Here is an 18,744-nt window from a genome sequence, read left to right as displayed (position 1 = left end):
AGAGGTTCAGAAGTGCTGAGCAGAACACCCTCAGTTCCAGTCAATCTTAGTGGACTCTGAGGTGACTCAGCACCCATGGAAAGCAAAGCCAGAGTGTCTGGGAAGACAAGGTTCCCTCTGAAGACCAGCTGCAGTGCAGCCTAATCTTGCCAGGAAAGCAAAGCTCGGCCAGGGAGCTGCCAGGCCATCAGCCGTGCAGCCACTTCTAATATCTCATTCATGGGAGAAAGGCCATGCAGAATTTAACACCACTGGGTCAGAATTGAGGTCTTTAGCCTAAGCTGTTGGGACAAGATTGTGTGGCTAGAACAGCATCAGGGCAGGGGATGCAGGAGGCCATTACCGAGGTGCATTGGTGGAGCTGTGTGCAAGGAGCCCAGGAAAGGAGTAACAGGGGGTGCTGTGGGTCAGGGCTGAGGTCCATTGGCACAGATTTTGGAGGATGCTAGGAATAGAATAATAGAGGATGCAGAAGGTCAAGTTGAAATACAGAGCTATGTGGAAGCCCAGGGCTAGAAAAGTAGGGGGCTGTGGCAGAGTTGTGAGGGCAGAGTGTATCTTACATAAGCTGCTTATTGTCATGTTCCTTAGGGCATCATCATGGTCCTGCTAAGCGCATACAATGCTCAGATTTCTGTGTTGTGATTGTCACCACTGAATGGAGATTTTCCTACAGATTTTGCTATGTATAGAAACAAAAACAAAAAGAGAGGCAACAGCCCAACCTCCATCTCTCGCTTCTGAAAGCAATGGGGTCTGTTCGTTCCCCTTCTCCCACTCTCCAGGATGCCAGGCAGGTGAGTTGTTCCAGTCCAATCTATCTGAACGCGTTGTTAGCAGAGTGGGGCTCTGAAAGAGCAGAACTTCCGGGTGTGACTCACTCGCTGCTTTTCAGTACAGTGCACGGCGTCATGGCCAGGAACTATTTATAACATTCTGCACCATAGAGCTGAGGCATCCAGGCAAGGAGAAGGGCTCTTTGGCTACCTTAATGATGCCAGTGGCTTCTGGGTATTCACAGCATATCATCCGTCTGTTGTTGCAATTTCAATTTCAGTTCTGTGCGGTTCCCTGAGTGCTGTGGTAGGAGTCGGCTTTATAAAGAACCCTCTCTTCATAATCAGCAAAATGCCTTTCATGTGGCCCTGCTCTTTTCCCTCTGCAGGGCTCTTAGACTTGGCCCTCGCGATCTGAGCCCTCCTATTCCTTCTCTTACTTAAATCCCCATTAATGAAGCCTCTGGGTGACAGAAAAGGGCAGCTAATCCCAGCAGCCCAGTTTTACCAATTACGGAGCTGCAAGGTTTGGGGAAGATAAATCTTTGTTGACACCTGTCAAGTCCCATGCTCCCTTCAAAAGCTAAAATGAGTCCTCAATGATACTAGGGCTTATTTCGTTCCTAATGGCTGTCCTGTGTGTAAATAGTTCTTGTGGTTGTGGTCAGATTCCATGTTTAGTATGAAGACATTAAAATTGCTCAGCTGTTCAGAGTAAATGTAAGCATCTCAGGCCAGATTCCCCCTGGTGTAACTCCCTTGTAACATTTCACCAGGAATAAAAGCTAGCCCAATATTTGAGCACTTATGGGCAAAACGTGTGTGTGTTTTGTTGCAGATTATATTCTGGGGGTGGATGGAGATTGTAGTTTTATAATATACTTTTGCATGTACTTATCGCGAAACTTCATTTAAAGTGTGTGTGTGCGCACGTGTGTATGTGAGAGAGAGATGTAAGGAGAATTATTTTCATGATCCAGGCCCAAAACATCACAAGACTTTTCAAAAATGTTTTGTTTTGTTAGTTCTGATTTTTGAAACTTTCGAGTGCACTCGGGTCACATTTTCAAGCCTTCCTTCATACCCATAAGGGTAAAACCTTTCCCCGCACAGTGACCGAGATTCTCACCCCATTCTGTGATTCCAGGAGCTGGGTCTTCATGAAAAACAGCAAATACCGCAGGATTTGCAATGAAATTATGAGCATCGGCAGCAGTGATATTAAAAGACTGGGAAGATGTTTTGTCTTTAAAATCCTCGTCTTCAGTGAAGCCTGTTCCCTATCAATGGGAAAAGGAGCCCATTTCAGTGACGAGGACACTGGCTCACCCATAGCAACAATGGCTCCTGTTTGACCATGTTCTCAGCCTGCTGGACATGCAGAGCTGGGGATGCCAGAGAGACTTTCTCTTATGGGGATGTGGGGGCTGGTCAACGGGGCCACTGGAACAGCCATGAGGGGAAGAGTCCTCAGCAACCCCAAAGCTTTGCATCTCTATTGTGCAAGCTGAGGGTGGGCCACTCCAGACGGGTTCAAGACAGGCCAGAGGTGTAAGCGCTGTGCGCCGGAAACTGTTTGCAGTGTGTGGATACCGGGCATGTTATTGGTCCATGTGATGGGACAAGCAAGGGACAGAACCACAGTTACTCCTGCCTGGCCCTTGGCAGGTGATTAACTGCCTCTTGGCCAGAGGAGGCGGAGCTAGGCCTTATAAATAGACCAAGGGAGCTCAGTTGGGGAGGCCGTGGGGAAGGCAGGTCTGTCTGGCAGAGAGAAGCCCTGCCTATCATTTAACAGGCAGGATACAACCGGGGCAGCACACTACAGGGGCAGGATAGGCTCCTGGGGGGAAGCCCTGAGGTAAGGCCAACGAGGGAGCTGTGGTGAAGCCTGAGCGGGGCAGAAGCCTCATTTGTTTGAAGACGTGTTTGGCCTGGGTTGTGCTACCCCGGAAGGGGTTCGAACTGGGGAGCTGAGCCACAAAACAGCCAGGGAAGGAATCGGGAGGAGACACAGGCTGAGAGGCTGTTGCAGGTCCGAGGGAGAACACGGGACGGGGCACCTGAGACAGTCCCTTGCAACGCTGTGTCCAGGCACGAGAGGGCTTCCTAGGGAAGAGGAGTGGACGTGTGCTTACAGCCCCACAGGACCCAGGTACATTGTGGGTGTGTCCAGGAGCTCCATCTATTGGCATGTTACCTATTAACAAACTATTGACACTTACACAGACCTCCCGACCACACCCAACAGATCTCTTCTATATAAAAGCACCCTGTACTATGAGGAGGTGGAAATCACTCCTGACTGCCTTCCCAGTGGCATGGCTGCCAGGTTTGTCTGTAATTCTCCTTGGTATGAGAGCGTCCACTGCTCTGTTCCTGTCAAGCGGACGCACCATTTCCCCACATCTGTTCCCTTGAGCTCTTGGCATCAGGCGTGAGGCTGGGCCCTTCTAAGGAGCTGATTGGCGGCGTGACTGATTGGCCGACGAGTGACTTGCCAGAGCTGGAAGCAGTAGGGAGCCGATGTTGCTAATTTGCTCTCTACAGCAATTTGCATGCCCAGCTGCTCGTGGGGAGCCGTGGAGCGCAGCCGGGCTGGCATCTGAAATGGAAGCTACTCTGCTTCAGAGAGCAAGGAGAGAATAAGTGAAAGAAGTGCTGGCGAATGCTGGGAGCCCTTGATGGCATGCAAGGAGCACTGAGGACCTATGCAGAGAGCACTGGGTAACTGCGCGGTGCGCGTCTCGAGGAGTCGCATTTCTGTCCCCTTTGCGAGGGGCAGTCTCCTCCCGCAGAGCCGCATGTGTCCACAAGGGCTAACTTATCCTCTTGGTTTCAGCTGGCTTAGGGGTTTGCCCTGAGTTTCCAAGGGCTGTTACAATGATTGGAGGCGCCCCGCTGCAGTTCCAATCATTGTCTTCAGAGCACGTGTGACTCAGATGCTAGTCTGGTCGCTTTCAAGCTGTGCGTTCCAGTGGGGGGCTTACAAAGGTGCCTGTAGCTGGAGTTCCATATAAAAGTGTCCAGATGCCTGTGCGTGATAGAGGCTGTCAGTGGAGTGTAGGCTTCTGGCACTTAAAATTATGAAACATTGGCCAGAAGTCTGCAAGACCAATAACACCATAGTGCATTGCAAGAGACTTCCGGAGGACCCAGCTCTGAACAGTGCAAAGGGGCCAGGAGCTCAGCTCCCATCGACTGCTTTGGAACTCCCAATTGCAGCAGCCTGTTCCGTTTGGTCTGCGGTTACTTCGCATTTCCAGGGAGATTTGTCCCTGGCTCCAGCCTGTCACGTGCAGTCACTGGTAGCAGTTACCTGCATCTCTGCGAGTCACTGACAGGTCACTTGGTACCTGCATAGAGCTGCAGGGTGATCTGAGCCAGGAGCAAGCAGCTTCCTTTTCGACCTGGTGCGTGGATTTGCTTGATCATGTTCAGTGAAGTGCCGTGTTGGAGACATCGTCCCAGCTCTGGGATCTGCTTCCTGCCTCTGGGCCTTATACCATGTGTCCCGAAGCATGTCATGTGGTGCACTCTGATCTCCCTTTGCCAGGCCATTACCCCCTCCCTCACAGCTGTGTCACCTGCCGGGAGTGGGCCAACAGACACACACTGAACTGAACCATAACAGCTGCAGGATCTTTGTACAGCCTGTAACAGGGCTGTGGCAGGCGCGGGGCCAACCAACCTCAGTTCCTAAGGAGGCCCACCTGCTCTTGGACCACCTGATTGCCCTAGAAAGGGCAGCAGTAAGCTGCGGGGGTTGGTGGGGGATGGATGCTCAGGGAGAGACAGCTCTCAGGGAGGAGAGGGGGAGCATATAGCCAGGCTGGAAGATGTTTGTATTAATTTGTGAACTTCATGTGAATAAAATCAGACCCTCAGGAGGGCTGTGGTCACTGGACTCATGAAAGCCGGTGTGGAGTTTATTTAAAAAGCCCCTTGAAGAGGGAACTGAGGCAAGGGTCCACTTGCAGGCCTACCCTGAGGCCACAAGGGGGCGTGGGCTTTTTGCAGAGGTTTTTTCTCTTCCCTATTGTGTGAGGTGCCCGGGAAAATGAAACAGGGACTAAAACAATGAAGACAGGTGGTGGACACGGCTCTGCAGGGCCAGTGTGGGTAACTGTCCTGCATGTAGGGAGCTGCCCGGCCTCTGCAGATGAATGCCAGGGAAACTGGCAAGGTTTTATAGCCCTGTAGATCTTCTAGATCCCAAAGCCAATAACACAAGCCATCTTATTTTGAAGCAATTGTCCTTAAGGTCTATCTACACGGCCAAAAACACCCGGCGCAGCTGGCTTGGGCTGCAGGGCTATACAGCTGCAGTGTAGACATTCCTGCTCGACCTGGAGCCTGGGCTCTGGGACTCATGATGGGGAGGGTCCCAGAGCCCGGGCTCCAGCCCGAGCCCAAATGGCTCCACTGCAGTTTTCTAGCACTGTGAGCCAGAGGCAGCTGATGCTGGCCAGCTGCGGGTGTGTTAGTGCCGTGTACCTTTGGAGGCAGCCAGGGGGATCCCTCCCAGCTCAGTCTGTCGCATCTGCACTTAAGGAGAATTCAGACGGTGCGTTACTGAAATCTCAGAAATCCAGCTAGCTGCTCTGAGTGGATCTCTCGAGTGAACGGGCCTAGGCTGGTCTCCTGTCTGGTGCTTTTATCTGTTCAGTCAGATCAGGACTGACAGGACATCACACACCCGCACAGCTGAAAACTCTCTGCTTACACCGTGTGGTGAGCTCAAATGTAGTGCTAAGCAAGGCTGAGATAATGTGATGCCTCCTTTCACGGCCCTGGGAGCTGATGATGACAGGTCGGCGTGAAACACCTTACGTGTCTGCATAGACTTGCTCAGCCATTCAAAAAACCCCACCACTTTTACAAACACAGGAAGCACACAATGTGTCTGCTTAGCTGGTGCAGAATATCCCTAGTGCGGCTGGTTCTGTCGTGTGTCCTGGAGAGAAGGAACTGTGTGTGTCTGCCAGAAAGCTTGTCGCATCTGCACCCAGATCACTAGCTTGTAAAATGGTGGCGTTGTGTAATTTTCCAGCAGTCTGATCAGCCTGCTGAGTAAGTTTTTTGTTTGACACCAGCCATCTATCCTGATTTCCTCCATCCCTACGGGCTCAAATAGGTAAATTGCCAGGGAAATCAGTGTCCAGATGCATTGTTCTCTGAGTTGTCGCTGTGGATTAATTTGCCCCTTTGCCAGGGGTCAGCATGAGGTTTGTGCACCACTTCATGGGGTGCCCTCCGTCACTTGGGATGCTGCAGGAACTGGCAGGTTCTCCTTGGCTCTCTCTGGGGGCTTTGTTTGGTGTGTAACATCCCCTTCCAGCAAAACAGAACATGCACGTGTTATGTGGGGTTGGCCTGGAGAAGTTAGGGCTGTGCACCAGCTGCTGCAGTACAAGTCACTAGTTGCGTTGGTAAAGTGAGTCACTAAAGCTGGGGAGAAGGCCACTTCATTCCAACTGAATTAATAACCCAGTGTGGCCTTACTGGGGTCCACATATTTAGAGTCTCTCCTACCTGTAGACTGTAGGAACCAACTTAGCTCAGAGAACTGTGGTTTGTATTTAGAAAACTGTCCAATTTGCTGTATTACCGTGAAAATCCTTCAGTTTCTGTGTGTCTCTTGCTCATATTGTAACACACCTATAAGCGCCGAGGAGTTCACGAATTGTCCACGAGAGCTGGCCACTGAGAACTTCACAGTGGGAGCAGGGCTGGAACTCTGGCTGGCCTGCTCCAAAAACGCCACTGGGGCCACGGATGAGTACCCAGTTAGCTGTATGCCCTGCGGTGCCCATGACACTTAGCTAAGCAGTTCTGACTCTGTCCAGTGGAGGTGATGGACACGAGCCAGCTTATTCCAGCGCACTGCTGTAACTGGTGCAAATCCAAACATGTTGTTTCATGTGAGACTCTCACATAAAAAATGTTTCTCTGTATAAACATCTGCATCTGTGTAGAGTCCAACACGTTATCGGTAATGGTGACCTGGGTAACTGGAGAGCTGGAAGCAAACCCCTCGTTGAACAAGCAGAAACGCTCTGCTTGCTTGCAGGGAACCCAGCCTGCTGCTTGCAGTGCGGCCAGGGACACTGAATGGGCTTGTGTATTTATTGTCCAGTGGGTTGGCTGCACTTTTCAGCTGCTGACCCTGTCACAGTGCCTGAAGTAACTGCACCGTTGATCACTTTGTGACCTCCTAGGGCACTCCACACTAGCCGCCACCTTTCTCAGGGTGGGCACCTATTCCATCCCGCCAGACCAGGGATTTAAGCTTCAATTTCCTCCTGCCACTCCCTGATCACCTTTGCGAGCCTGAGCTTAGTTCAGCACCTGGTGTCCTGTTCTCTCTCTGGGGCGATGCCAGGGCGCATCGGTGACCCGCCAGCCTTCAGAAAGCAAGGTGTTTGTTTAGAACAAAAGCCTACCTTGGAAACCATACACAGCTTGTATGAATGCCTGGCTTACCTGGGGTGATCCATCTTCCTCACGAACACCTTGGCAGGTTCCAGAGTCCTTCACACCCTCTGGTCAGTGTCAGTTCCTGGTTCCAGCGGGAGAGACCTCCCAGCTACCACTTCCTACGCGTCTCAGTTCTTTGTCTGCTCCCCACTTGAACCCTGTCAAAACGAGCTAGTGCCCCCAAGGGCTGGTCCTTCTGCAGCCTCGTTTCCACACTCTCCCCATGATTCACTTTCTAGTAGCTGGTTCATGCTTCAGTTGACTTCCTCTCAGTTGCTGCATTACTAGTCTGGTTTCAAGAAAAATTAACTCCCTCCCTCCCAAGGGGTAACAATACAAGGTGAGAGGGGAAACCAAGTCACTCCTATTTTTCATAAAAATATATCAGAATTTTCCCAGTTCTCCACAGCTGTTGGCCTATAATTAAAGCTATGTTTTAGTCATGTGTTTTTTAGTAAAAGTCATGGATAGGACACAGGCAGTAAATAAAAATTCACAGCCTGTGACCTGTCCATGACTTTTTTACTATATACCCCTGACTAAAACTTGGGCTGGGGGCAATGGGTGCTCTGAGGGGGGCGGCGTAAGGGCCCCACTGGTGCTGGTGGCTGGGGAGAGGGTGGCAGCATGCTGTCTGGGACTCTGCTGGTGCTGGGTGGGGGAGGGTTGACGGGGCTGGCTTGTTCTGACCGGCGTGTCCCTGAAGCTCCTAGGGTGACGGGCGGCCAACGGGGCTCCGCCCGCTGTTCTTGCCACAAGCTCTGGCTCCGCAGCTCCCATTGGCCAGAAACTGCAGCCAATGGGCACTGAGAGGGAGATGCACAGAGCCCCCTGGCCCCTCTGCCTAGGAGCTGCAGAGATATGCCAGTGGGAGCCAGGGACCCCCCTCCTCAAGGTAATCGTTGCTCTGCACCTCAACCCCTTCCCCCAGCTCATAGCCCCCCGACCCCCAAGCTGCTGCTGTTGGCCCAGGGGCTGCCCAGCCTGCCTGAGCCAGCTGCTCCAGCCACTTCAGAAGTCACAGAGGTCACGGAAAGTCACAGACTCCGTGACCTCTGTGACAGACATGCAGCCTTACCTATAATCAAAGCATTCACTCAGAGCACTCTGGAATCGTTCAGGTAGGAGGTGTAGCCAGACACATCACTGGGGTAATGCAGGGGGCAGGCACTTATTTTTTGTGTCTTAACGAATCAACACTATTTAGTCTTGTGGATCTTAACGTGACTGATTTCAAGGTACAGGCATTTCTGCCCGTCCTGGCTTTGCCACAGCTTCCATGCCAGGAGCCCAAGTCTCCTCACTAGAGAACAACGCCATTGAAATTAGCGAGGTTGCCCCAGGCCTGCTAGCAATAACTTGTTTTCTCAGCGAGCACAGCTGGCTCTAGCATTTGAGAGCAAAGGGCTGCAGGAATAACGGGTGAAGATGTTTTCAGGAAGGAACGTGTCTGAGATGCTCTGAAGAGTCACAATCCCAGCGGCTAGCTTTCTATTTCAGTGTGGCTCCTCTCCCTGTTGCATTCTTGCCTATAGATGGTGTCTGTGTTATCTTAAGCCTTGCAATCATAGAAATGCAGGGTTGGAGGGACCTTGAGAGATTGTCTGATCCAGTGGTTCTCCAAGCCGGTCCACCCCTTGTGCAGGGAAAGCCTCTGGCGGGCCAGGCCAGTTTGTTTACCTGCCACATTCGCAGGTTCGGTCGATCGTGGCTCCCACTGGCCGCGGTTCGCTGCTCCAGGCCAATGGGGGCTGTGGGAAGTTGTGCGGGCCGAGGGATGTGCTGGCTGCCACTTCTCGCTGCCCCCATTGGCCTGGAGCGGCGAACTGCAGCCAGTGGGAGCCCCGATCGGCTGAACCTCTGACGTGGCAGGTAAACAAACCGGCTCGGCCCGCCAGAGGCTTTCCCTGATCAAGCGGCGGCCCAGCTTTGAGAACCATTGGTCTAATCCATTTCCCGGCACTGAGGCAGGAAGTCTGCACATTCTCACTTCATCGCAAGTCCCATGCGTTCTCTTTGAATGGGTGTGTTTGCAGGCATAGCCAGCAGATTGTCCCTGCTGCTGGGCCAGACGTGCACGTCTTTGGGACAGAATGTGAGTCAGACTCATTTTCAGGGAAGGTTTCCACTTGTAGGGCGAGACTGCGGATGTTGCAGGAAACATCTGAGGCAACGAGTTACGGGCCAGTTAGTTTCCTGGGGAGGCTGTTCTGTGGGGCTTTGATGGGCTGAGTAACCCTCTGGCTTTGTTGCAGCTGCCGTGGAAGCCTGTGTCCTGCACAGCCTGAAGCGGAGAGCAGCCGGGTTCTTGCGCAGTAACAAGATGGCAGCCCTGTTCATGAAGGTGGGCAAGAGCTTCCCTCTGGCAGAAGATCTTTCTAGAAAGGTCCAAGATCTGGAACAGCTCATCGAGAACACGTAAGGCTTTTGCCATTGCCAGAGCGCCTTGCATGCTGCCTAGTTGCATCTGTGCTGGGTGGAGACTTGGGACACAGTATTCAAACCTGGGGACCCAAAGTTAGGCACCAACATTTCTGCTTTGGCATCTTCACAAGAGCCCGTTTTTCAGAGGTGCTGAGGCAGTGGGGGTTAGACGTGTATGGCACCTCTGACAACCAGGTCACTGAGTCAGATGCCTAATGGGAGGCATCCGCGTTTGAGAATCCTGGCCCTGGTGGAGGAGCTGGGGACCAGGTTGGAGGTACAGTGCCCGCGCTGTAAAGAGGCCATCTGCTTTCTGGAGTCTCAGTGACGACAAAAACCAGAAACGTTCCCCAGAAGCTGGTCATGAAGGATTTACAAAGATTGTGTTCAAAGCACTTAGGCCCGAATCCCAGAGCCTCTCAATGACACGTAGGCCCCGAAGTGTCTGAGTCACCTTCAAAAATGGAACTTGGAGACCTGTTTCATGTGGGTGCTCGACTTCCATGGGATTTAAGGGCTTGCTTATGTGCAGGCTTGGCACAGTTTGATTTTCATTTATTTTATTATTTCAGTGGATAATAGCAATGTTTATTTTAAAGCATTTTTCTGTTCTTATCAATTTACATTTTCCTGGTTGTGGGAAGTTGGTGGCGGGATAGACAATAATCATGTAATGACCATACACATTAAGATTCGTAAAGTTAAAGCTTTATAACCAGTGAAACACAACGTCACATTGCAAAGTTAATAGCCACAGTCAGAAGACAGGATACTGGGCTAGATGGACCATTGCTCTGACCTGGTATGGCCTGGCATGACCTGGCATGGCTGTACTTATGTTCTTAAATCAAACTCTACTAAGTTCTCAAACAGCATTTTTCTTTCTTTGCCTCTCTGTGAATTTTGATGATTGCAGATGGAAATAGTTTTTCCTTGGTTTGTGTGTACTGTGAAATTGATGTTTACCGACATGTGATTAAAATCGAAACCTTCCAAGCCTGTTCAGTGCTTTGCTGAATCAGGGCCTAAGTCAGCAGCTGTTCTTGGGATGCCTTTGTGTTGTGCCTCAGTTCCGTTTCTTTATAATTGCCCATTTAATTTAACAAGGTCACTTCTAAAAACTCTGACACAGGCCTCCCTGGAAAGGAGGTGCGAGAAGAGCACAAGGACAGGGCCACCTAGAGGATTCAGGGGGCCTGGGGAAAAGCAATTTCGAGGGCCCCTTCCATAAAAAAAAGTTGCAATACTACAAAATACTATATTCTCGTGGGGGCCCCTGCGGGGCCCGGGGCCAATTGCCCCATTGGCCCACCATCTGGGCGGCCCTGCACAGGGAGCAGCTGAAGGGATCTGTCACCAAGTGATGGTCCCTAGCGCAGGTGGACTTTCCCATGGGCTTTCCCCACCAGGCAGCCAACACCGCACCTGCCAGGTCTTGGCCGCACATCAGGGTTGGGTGGGGCGGGCTAGTGGTCCAGCCCTGCACTAGTTGTGGAATAGGGAGCTCATTGCCCCATGGCTCAACTTGCTGCCCTGGTTGGAAAGGACGTCTGCAGTGCTGTCTTCTGCCTTGTCTCTCTGAAGACGAAACCAGGGTCAAGGCATCCAGGAGAACGTGCGCAAAGTGCAGAAGCTGCCGAACCTGTCTCCCCAGGCCATCAAGCACCTCTGGATCCGCACAGCCCTTTTCGAAAAGGTCCTGGATAAAATCGTGCATTACCTGGTAGAAAACAGCAGGTGAGTGCTGGCATGGGCCAGCTGTTTCCTGTTAGCTGCTGCCCAGCAGTGCCTGCCCTAAAGCCAACATCCCTGCGCTGGGCTGGGCTGGGCTGGGCTGAGCTGGCTTCACTTTCTTGTGCCTCGCTGATCAGAAGGCACCACAGGACCAGCACAAAACAATTTTTTTCCTCTCTTTCAGCTCTGCTGTGGCCCAGGATCTGAAATTCAGACCCTGTTCTTAATGGGGCAGTCCAGGGTTGTGACTCAGTGACCCCTCCCCCCAAGCTTGCTGAAATAGAGCGGGTTCAGTACTAGGCCAGCAGGATTCACTTGGTCCTGCTGCCAGCGAGAGAATGGCAGGTGCCAGGCACCCTAGAGACCCGTGGCAGCATTCCTGAGCCCGGGGGCTCCTGATGTTTTCGTTTGGGCCAGGCCGGGGGCGGGTACGGATTGTGTCAGGTGGAGGTGGAGGCTGGAGGAGGGCTGCCTAACTCTGGAGGGGGAGAACGACCTGCTGTCCTTTCTCATCAGCAGCAGCGGATGCAGAAGGATGCAGGCAGCACTCAGAGGAGCAGAAAGAATAGGGAAATCTATGGCTAAAACAGCCCTGTCTGGCTTTAGCACGTATGCCAGCAGCACAGTTTTTTTTCTTTGCTTCTAGTAAATACTATGAGAAAGAAGCTCTCCTGATGGATCCCGTAGATGGACCAATTCTTGCTTCCTTATTGGGTAACTTTATCTTTTAACCTACTGTCAGAGCTGACTCTGCAGACAGACACTCCCCTCCCCCCCCCCCCGCATGCTCGCAATACCATCTTTTCATGAGAACTCGACAGACTTTCAATGGGTCTTGCTGCAGCTGGGGTGGGCAGATGGGATTGCATGAGTACATCTTACCATACTCGAAATAATTGCCGACTGGCCACCAGTGGCGTATGCTGAATAGCTGCAGCTATTGGTTCTCTTAGCCATTGAAACGTTGACTGTTAATACATCTTCCATGTGCCCAAGTACCATTTTCAAATGAAGACTCGGAAGGAATGCTGTAACCTAAGCATGGCTTTCCACGCTCAGAGCTGTTGATTTATTCTTGGGTTACACACATTATACGAGATAGTGCCATGTACAGCTGATTGGTCACCTTATAACCCACCTAAGCAGCAGCCAGAGCACCACTGCACGGCCCCTGGAGCAGGCCAGGAGTTGAGCTGTGTCTCTTGGAGTCACATTCAGGTCACCTTCTTTGTTCCCAAAATGTTGGGGTTGAGGCGTTTGCTGTGAGGATCCAAGAGGGAAAATGTTGCCCTATGATTCTGCCCTTTGCTTGGTCTTTAAATCTCACCCCTGTGCAGTGGGGCCTTGCGCGCTGGAGTACACCAAGATGAAGACGGCGGATCACTTCTGGACTGACCCCTCCGCTGACGAACTCGTTCAGAGGCATCGCATTCACAGCTCACACTGTCGCCAGGACTCTCCCACTAAGCGCCCTGCCCTCTGTGTGAGTATTGGAGGACAGCTGGGGTGAATTGCATCTCACTTGGCTCCCGATGTGGTGAGGGGAGAGACTTGGGTGGTACACCTCTACCTCGATATAACAGGAATTCGGATATAACGCGGTAAAGCAGCGCTCCGGGGGGCGAGGCTGCACACTCTGGCGGATCACAGCAAGTTCGATGTAGCACATTTTCACCTATAATGCGGGAAGGTTTTTTGGCTCTCGAGGACAGCATTATATCAGGGTAGAGGTGTATTGAAGCTTCTTTAGTTGGCTTGCAAAGTGCACTGAGATCTGCAAATGAAAGAGGCTGGAGAAGTGTAAATTAATCATTGCAACAACAGGATCCTTCCAGCAGGATCCAAAGCTCAGCCTGTGGAGGCTACCGGCTGCTTGGAGCAAGATGGAGCACTGTGTTCTGGGATCTCTCTGAGGGGCAACTGCAAATTAAAAATGAAGGCAGCTGCAGTCAGCTGCATTTCATGCAAATGAATTGCAGCCCTGGGCCTTCCATGGGTTTAGGGCTGACCTTGGCTAGTGTCAAACTGGTGACCTAGAGGGCGAAAAAGATAAAGAAAAGAGAGTGACCCTTCTTGCTGTGCTGGCCCTGAAGCCCGTCTGCGTTCTGGGCTCTCCTGAGGCAGGAGGAGGTGAAATCCGCTCACAAAGTTGTCCTGTGCTGGTCCCTTCCAGATTCAGAAAAGGCATTCAAGTGGAAGCATGGACGACCGGCCGTCACTGTCTGCCAGAGACTATGTGGAGTCTTTGCATCAGAATTCCAGAGCCACGCTACTCTATGGCAAAAACAACGTCATGGTGCAGCCGGTAAGTACCCTGTGTGTGAGGAAAGGGTGAAGCACGTAAAACTTGGGTCACGGCTGCTTTAAAGCCAAGTTGCTCTCCTGGTTGTACTAGCTAGTGGGTGTCACCCCGTCTTTGCTAGATGGAACATCAGACCTGCTGAAGAGTGTGTGTGTGCGCGTATGTGTGTCTGTTGCCGCATGGAGGCAGGCACCCCACAAGGGGCATAACCCTTGTACTGCTACAGCTAGTGGATAAAGGAATCTGAGACCTTTCTGTGACTGCAAATCTGTACTTAAAAACACTGCTCTGTTCTTTTTATCCAGCCCTGCCCCAGGCTGGGAGAAAGGGTGACTGGCAAGTGCATAATTTGGGAACTGAAATAGCGAAGCTCCATTTCTCAAAGCTAAGGAGATGGGGATCCTCCTGCTAGAAGCGGGGGGACTTCTGCTTCCCTTTGACTAGGAACTGGTCCCCTTTTTCTTCCCCCAGAAGCACGCAGGCCAGACGAGCTGTCTCCGTTCCTTCCCCGGCACTGCGGCCTTGCACGGCAGACTGGCTATGCATGTGGGACATGGGTGGGTGCAGCAGTGGAGCAATCCACTGGGTGCAGCTGGAGCCCGGAGTTCACACTGCACAGCTGACAGCCTATAGCAAAGGTGGGGGGTTGGGCTAGAAGAGGCGCGGCAAGCCCAGGGTGAGAGGTGACTGTGGGGGGCCGCTTGGATCTGTTGGGCCCTTTCCTGGTCCAAACCCTACAACTTTGCAGAGCTTGGCAGCGTGTCTCTGCCATCCTTCCTCACCCTGTGGGGGAGCTTCGCTTTTGCACTGAGCCCCACAGCTCGAAGCTGGATGCAGGCAGAGAGGGCTGCATTGAGAACGGCTCCCAAGGGAAGGAGAAGATAAATCTCGAGCTGGGCTGCGTGACTAGAGATCAGGCTCTGGCCAGGCTAGCTTGAGGAACACTCACTGCTAACTTCTGAAGGCCTGTCACTGAGCATTAACGGGGAGAGCCAGGGGAGGAGAGAAGTCAGCATGTGAGAGGTCACGGTCTGCCCGTCCTTCTGTCCTGAGCCCAGCAAACAGCCCATCGTGTCCTTCTGTTAATGAGACTGATGCTCCTCCAGTGGCTCCACAAGAACAGCATGGTACTAAAGGGAGTGCCCCTTTCTAGGGGGTTCGGTGCCTGTGAGTCTGTGACCCAGACAGGTACTAAACCTCTGTGGGGATGGTCTGAGGTGGGAGCCGCAGTCCCGATTATTTCGCCTTATGTTCTGCAGCGCGCTGACCCTATGGAGTGTGAGCCCTGCCCTTCCGCGCCATCCTAACCCCTTGGAGGATCAAAGCCGTGGCTTCTGGGGTGGCTGTGTGAGCAGGGATTTCAGTGAGCATACTTGGGTTTGGACGGCTAAGCCCTAGCTGTGGGGGAGGGAACTAGGGCAAAATGTGGGGCTCACTTCTTTAGCACAAATGTCCCCTCCAACTCGGGGGTCTGCCATTCTGGCTGTTTTTGGCTGTAAGGGGGGTGAGATCAAGCCGCTTCACTGGAGCTGTGACAGTTTTCCCCAACTGAGGATCTGCCCCCAGCCCTCTGATCAGTCCAAGTTTGCGGTGATGTTTCATGGGGGAAGATCAATACTGCATGAACCGTTTTACATCCCCCTTCCTGGTGCTTGGATCAGGAAGTGCGCATGGTCCTGGGTGCTGGGCAGAGCTGTTTCAGGGTGTGTGGTTGGTCAAGCAGTACTTTCAGCAGACTGGAGCCGCATGGATCCCAAGAGCCAGGCCCTTGTAATGTCATCCATGCTCTTTTTGCGGGCCAGTAATGTCATTTGTCTCTGTTCTCTTTGTAAAGAGAGACGACATGGAGGCGATACCGGGGTACTTATCCCTTCACCAGACTGCAGACATCATGACGTTGAAATGGACCCCCAACCAGCTAATGAACGGTTCTGTGGGAGATCTGGACTATGAGAAAAGGTGATTCGCTCTATATGCATGAGCCTGTCGGCCAGAGAACAAGAGGGAAATGAACCATTCAAGGCTTCTGAAAGGCCTGATAGAACAACTGTTGTGGTCAGTGGGCTTTGGAGCAGGTCCCAGATGTTTAGCTGATGTCTGAATTCACTCTTGCCTTCTGAGAGGTGTAATGTAAACAGGGAAAAGCCCTCATCTGAACCTCCTGGGGAATCCAGTTCAGTGCTTTGGGTGGATGCTGGTTTTTACCCAGCCTACTGAGGAAATGCTCATCTGAGCAGAGCAGAACAATTATGCAGGAGTTGAAAACAATAACAGAAAGAGCAATTGGCCTTCGGGGACAGAGAGCAGGAAGGGGCTGTGGGAACAGAGAGGAGACGTTGCTAAGGAATCGGTTTCCTGAGGGCTGCATTCAGCCAGTTGAATCAGAGAGGCTGTTTATGCTGAAGGATGTGGAACAATTTGCTTTTTTGCCCTCCAGGTGATTTCCCAGGGAGAGACCTGGTGTGCTCTCCACAGTATCTTTTGGGGGGTTGTTAATGCTGCTGATTGATCTAGGGAGTCACAAAGCAGATAAACAGGGAAGTCCGTGTGCAAGGAGAAAAGATGCGAGCAGCTTCCAGAATAACAACGCTGGGCAATGGGCTTGTGTACACAGGAGTGGCTGGCTGAGGTGTGTTGGGGCCAAGGGGATGACATGGCTCTGAGGCAGGTAGCTCTTCCTTCTCTCTCAGACCTTATCCTCTGCCCACGCCGTTCTGTCTGAGCACCGCCACAGAAAACCAATAGCAAGGTCCTTAGTGGACTCCAGGAAGTCTCTGGCCCCTCTCTGTTCATGGGGTCCGAGCTCCCCTCAGGGTAGCATTCCCCGATGATGTGAATATTGGAATCTTCCATGTGCGTTGGTGACGTTTTTCTTGACAGCAACACTCCCTTTTACAAGCTAACATTAACAAACTGTGCCAGGCCTTTGCAGGCCTTGGGCAGCTCAGAAAAGTTCCTTCCAGCAACTCATTGACATAAGCGTAACAGCCTGAATTGAACAATAACCGTTAACAGAATTCCCAAGTGCTTTCCAGCAGTAGATCAGTTCTCCTGAAACATAGCAGAGAATCGTCTAAAGAAATAGTATAGGAACCTCAGAGACAGAAATAACTGAGCATTATCCCTGGCTGAGATAAATGTAATTGTTCATGTAACTCATTTTCATTTTTGTCTGTTCTCTATACTTGTCTCTCTTTTTTTGCCTTTGTTCCTGGCATCTCCACTCTCACCCCCGTGTACTCTGGGGGGGTCTCTCTGTGCTGCTGGCGGGGATGACTGACACCCTGCTGTAATCCTCTTTTCATCTCTGTATTGCTTTGCCGAGTTCTTGACTTGGTCCTCAGGCTAATTTCTAAAATTTCCCAGTGTCCAGGCAAGACACAGAAAGAGAGAGGTCAAACCACAAAGTAAGTATGCCTCCTTCTGGGAGGGGGTTGCAGTTGCACACATACACCCACACCCCTTGTCTGTCTCTAGGCCGTTCACAGGGTGGCTGTAATGCCTGCTTATTTTTAAGCACTGCTTTTCTAAATGACAGCTATTGCTGCTGAAAACTTGCACCTTAACTTAAAGAACTGGATAATGATTTCATCCTGTGCCAGGTCCTCCCTGGAAATGAAACTGCCTTCTCTGAGGCATTGTCTTTGAGAGAAGAAAATAAAATGTTTCTCTGATGGACCCATCACAGGGTTGGTTTTTTTGTTCCATGTCCATTTCCTCTTGTGATCTCTGTGCCAGGCCCTGCCCTGTCAATCAGCTGTCCCTCAGATCAGGCTGAGGACTGTGGCCTGCAGGGCTCGACTTGACTTTCGTTCTGTTTGTCCTTAAAAGCAGCAGTGAAAGAACTGTAAAATGAAAAATTGTTCAGCCACTTTCCAGAAGTGTCATTACGGAAGTAAAAGGAGAACCCAGCAGTGCAGGAAGCATTGAGTCCCCTGGGGTGAGCCCTGGAGCTCAGCAGCCTGGTGAAAGTTTCCCTCCACAGACAGCCAGCAGTGGTCTGGACACTTCTCAGATCCTGTTAGGCTTAATTGGGATGTAAGCGGCACGCTGGCTTCGAGCCCTCCCCCCACTCCCTCCCCCAGTATGGAGGTGAAGCTTCCCCAGCAGAGGGGACAGGAGGTTTCAGGGGTTTGCAGCTATTGGGTCAGAGGAGGAACGTTATGCTCTGGCTCGGGCGGGAGTTGGATTTTGGCTTCCTCTGCTCAAAGCCAAATTCAAACCGTCCAGCTGGCAGAAAGCAGCATTCAGGCTTTGTCAAGCTGTGTCTGGTGTGATCGGGGGGTTCTGCCACTAAGAACAACGAGAGCATAAAAATGAGAAACCATTTCCCTTCCTCCCCGTTCTCAGCCCCTTTGGCCTGTTGATGTAAAGGTGCAGCTGATGGTTTGGTGACCTCGCGGTTCTCTCTTGAAAATATTCAAGAGGCCAAATACCCAAGCTCAGCCAACTGTATTGTCTGAAGACAAAGCAGCACAGTCCAGGAGAGAGAGTTAATACAGCACCATTCTTTCCTAGAAGGCAAATTCGCACGGTGTGTTCCATTTGCCTCACACAGAAGGGGTGCTGCCCAAACACCCCCTTAAGCTAGCCGTCTGGTGTAGCGTGGCTGTTTACACTGGTCACAGCACTTGAGGTTTAACTGTCCAGCTTGTGCCAGCTCTGTCCTGGATGCCTCTGTGTCCTTTCCCATCTTCCATTTGGGATATTAAATTGCAGACATCAGGGGGCATGGAGCTACATGCGAACACAAAGGATTCATGCAGCTTCCATTGTGCCACGTTGTACCTTTGCTTCATAGTGCGCGTCCATCTAGCTTGGGACAGTTTTTCTGTTTGTCTAAGCCAAGTGCTGAGCTCTGTATGCTGCAATGCATCATGGGATATATGCTTTAGCATAAGTGAGCAAGAAGAAGCTGAGTATAATTTAGCATGATTACTGCCCCCCAGTAGCCCCCCCACACTAATTCCATGCCCATAATACCTATCAGTATGGGGGGGCGTAATCTACATGCGCTGGCCAGCACAC

General features: G+C 51.7%; 1 protein-coding gene across 5 annotated transcripts in view; it reads left to right on the top strand.

Annotated features, from left to right (window-relative positions):
* SGSM1 (small G protein signaling modulator 1) overlaps window positions 1-18,744 on the top strand; it is an 80,612-nt gene that overhangs the window by 31,931 nt on the left and 29,937 nt on the right. For 3 of the 5 annotated variants that reach the window (XM_030583136.1, XM_030583135.1, XM_030583140.1), the window contains 7 exons: window positions 9,512-9,674; window positions 11,265-11,417; window positions 12,061-12,128; window positions 12,752-12,897; window positions 13,588-13,719; window positions 15,551-15,675; window positions 17,061-17,123. In XM_030583136.1, coding sequence (XP_030438996.1) covers window positions 9,512-9,674; window positions 11,265-11,417; window positions 12,061-12,128; window positions 12,752-12,897; window positions 13,588-13,719; window positions 15,551-15,675; window positions 17,061-17,123 — 850 coding nt within the window. The remainder of the gene's footprint in view (window positions 1-9,511; window positions 9,675-11,264; window positions 11,418-12,060; window positions 12,129-12,751; window positions 12,898-13,587; window positions 13,720-15,550; window positions 15,676-17,060; window positions 17,124-18,744) is intronic. The other 2 variants (XM_030583138.1, XM_030583137.1) reach the window with 1 other exon arrangement.

The sequence above is a fragment of the Gopherus evgoodei genome, chromosome 13, assembly GCF_007399415.2.
Source record: "Gopherus evgoodei ecotype Sinaloan lineage chromosome 13, rGopEvg1_v1.p, whole genome shotgun sequence".
NCBI classification, from domain to species: Eukaryota; Metazoa; Chordata; order Testudines; family Testudinidae; genus Gopherus; species Gopherus evgoodei.
This window is presented reverse-complemented; position numbering and strand designations above follow the sequence as displayed.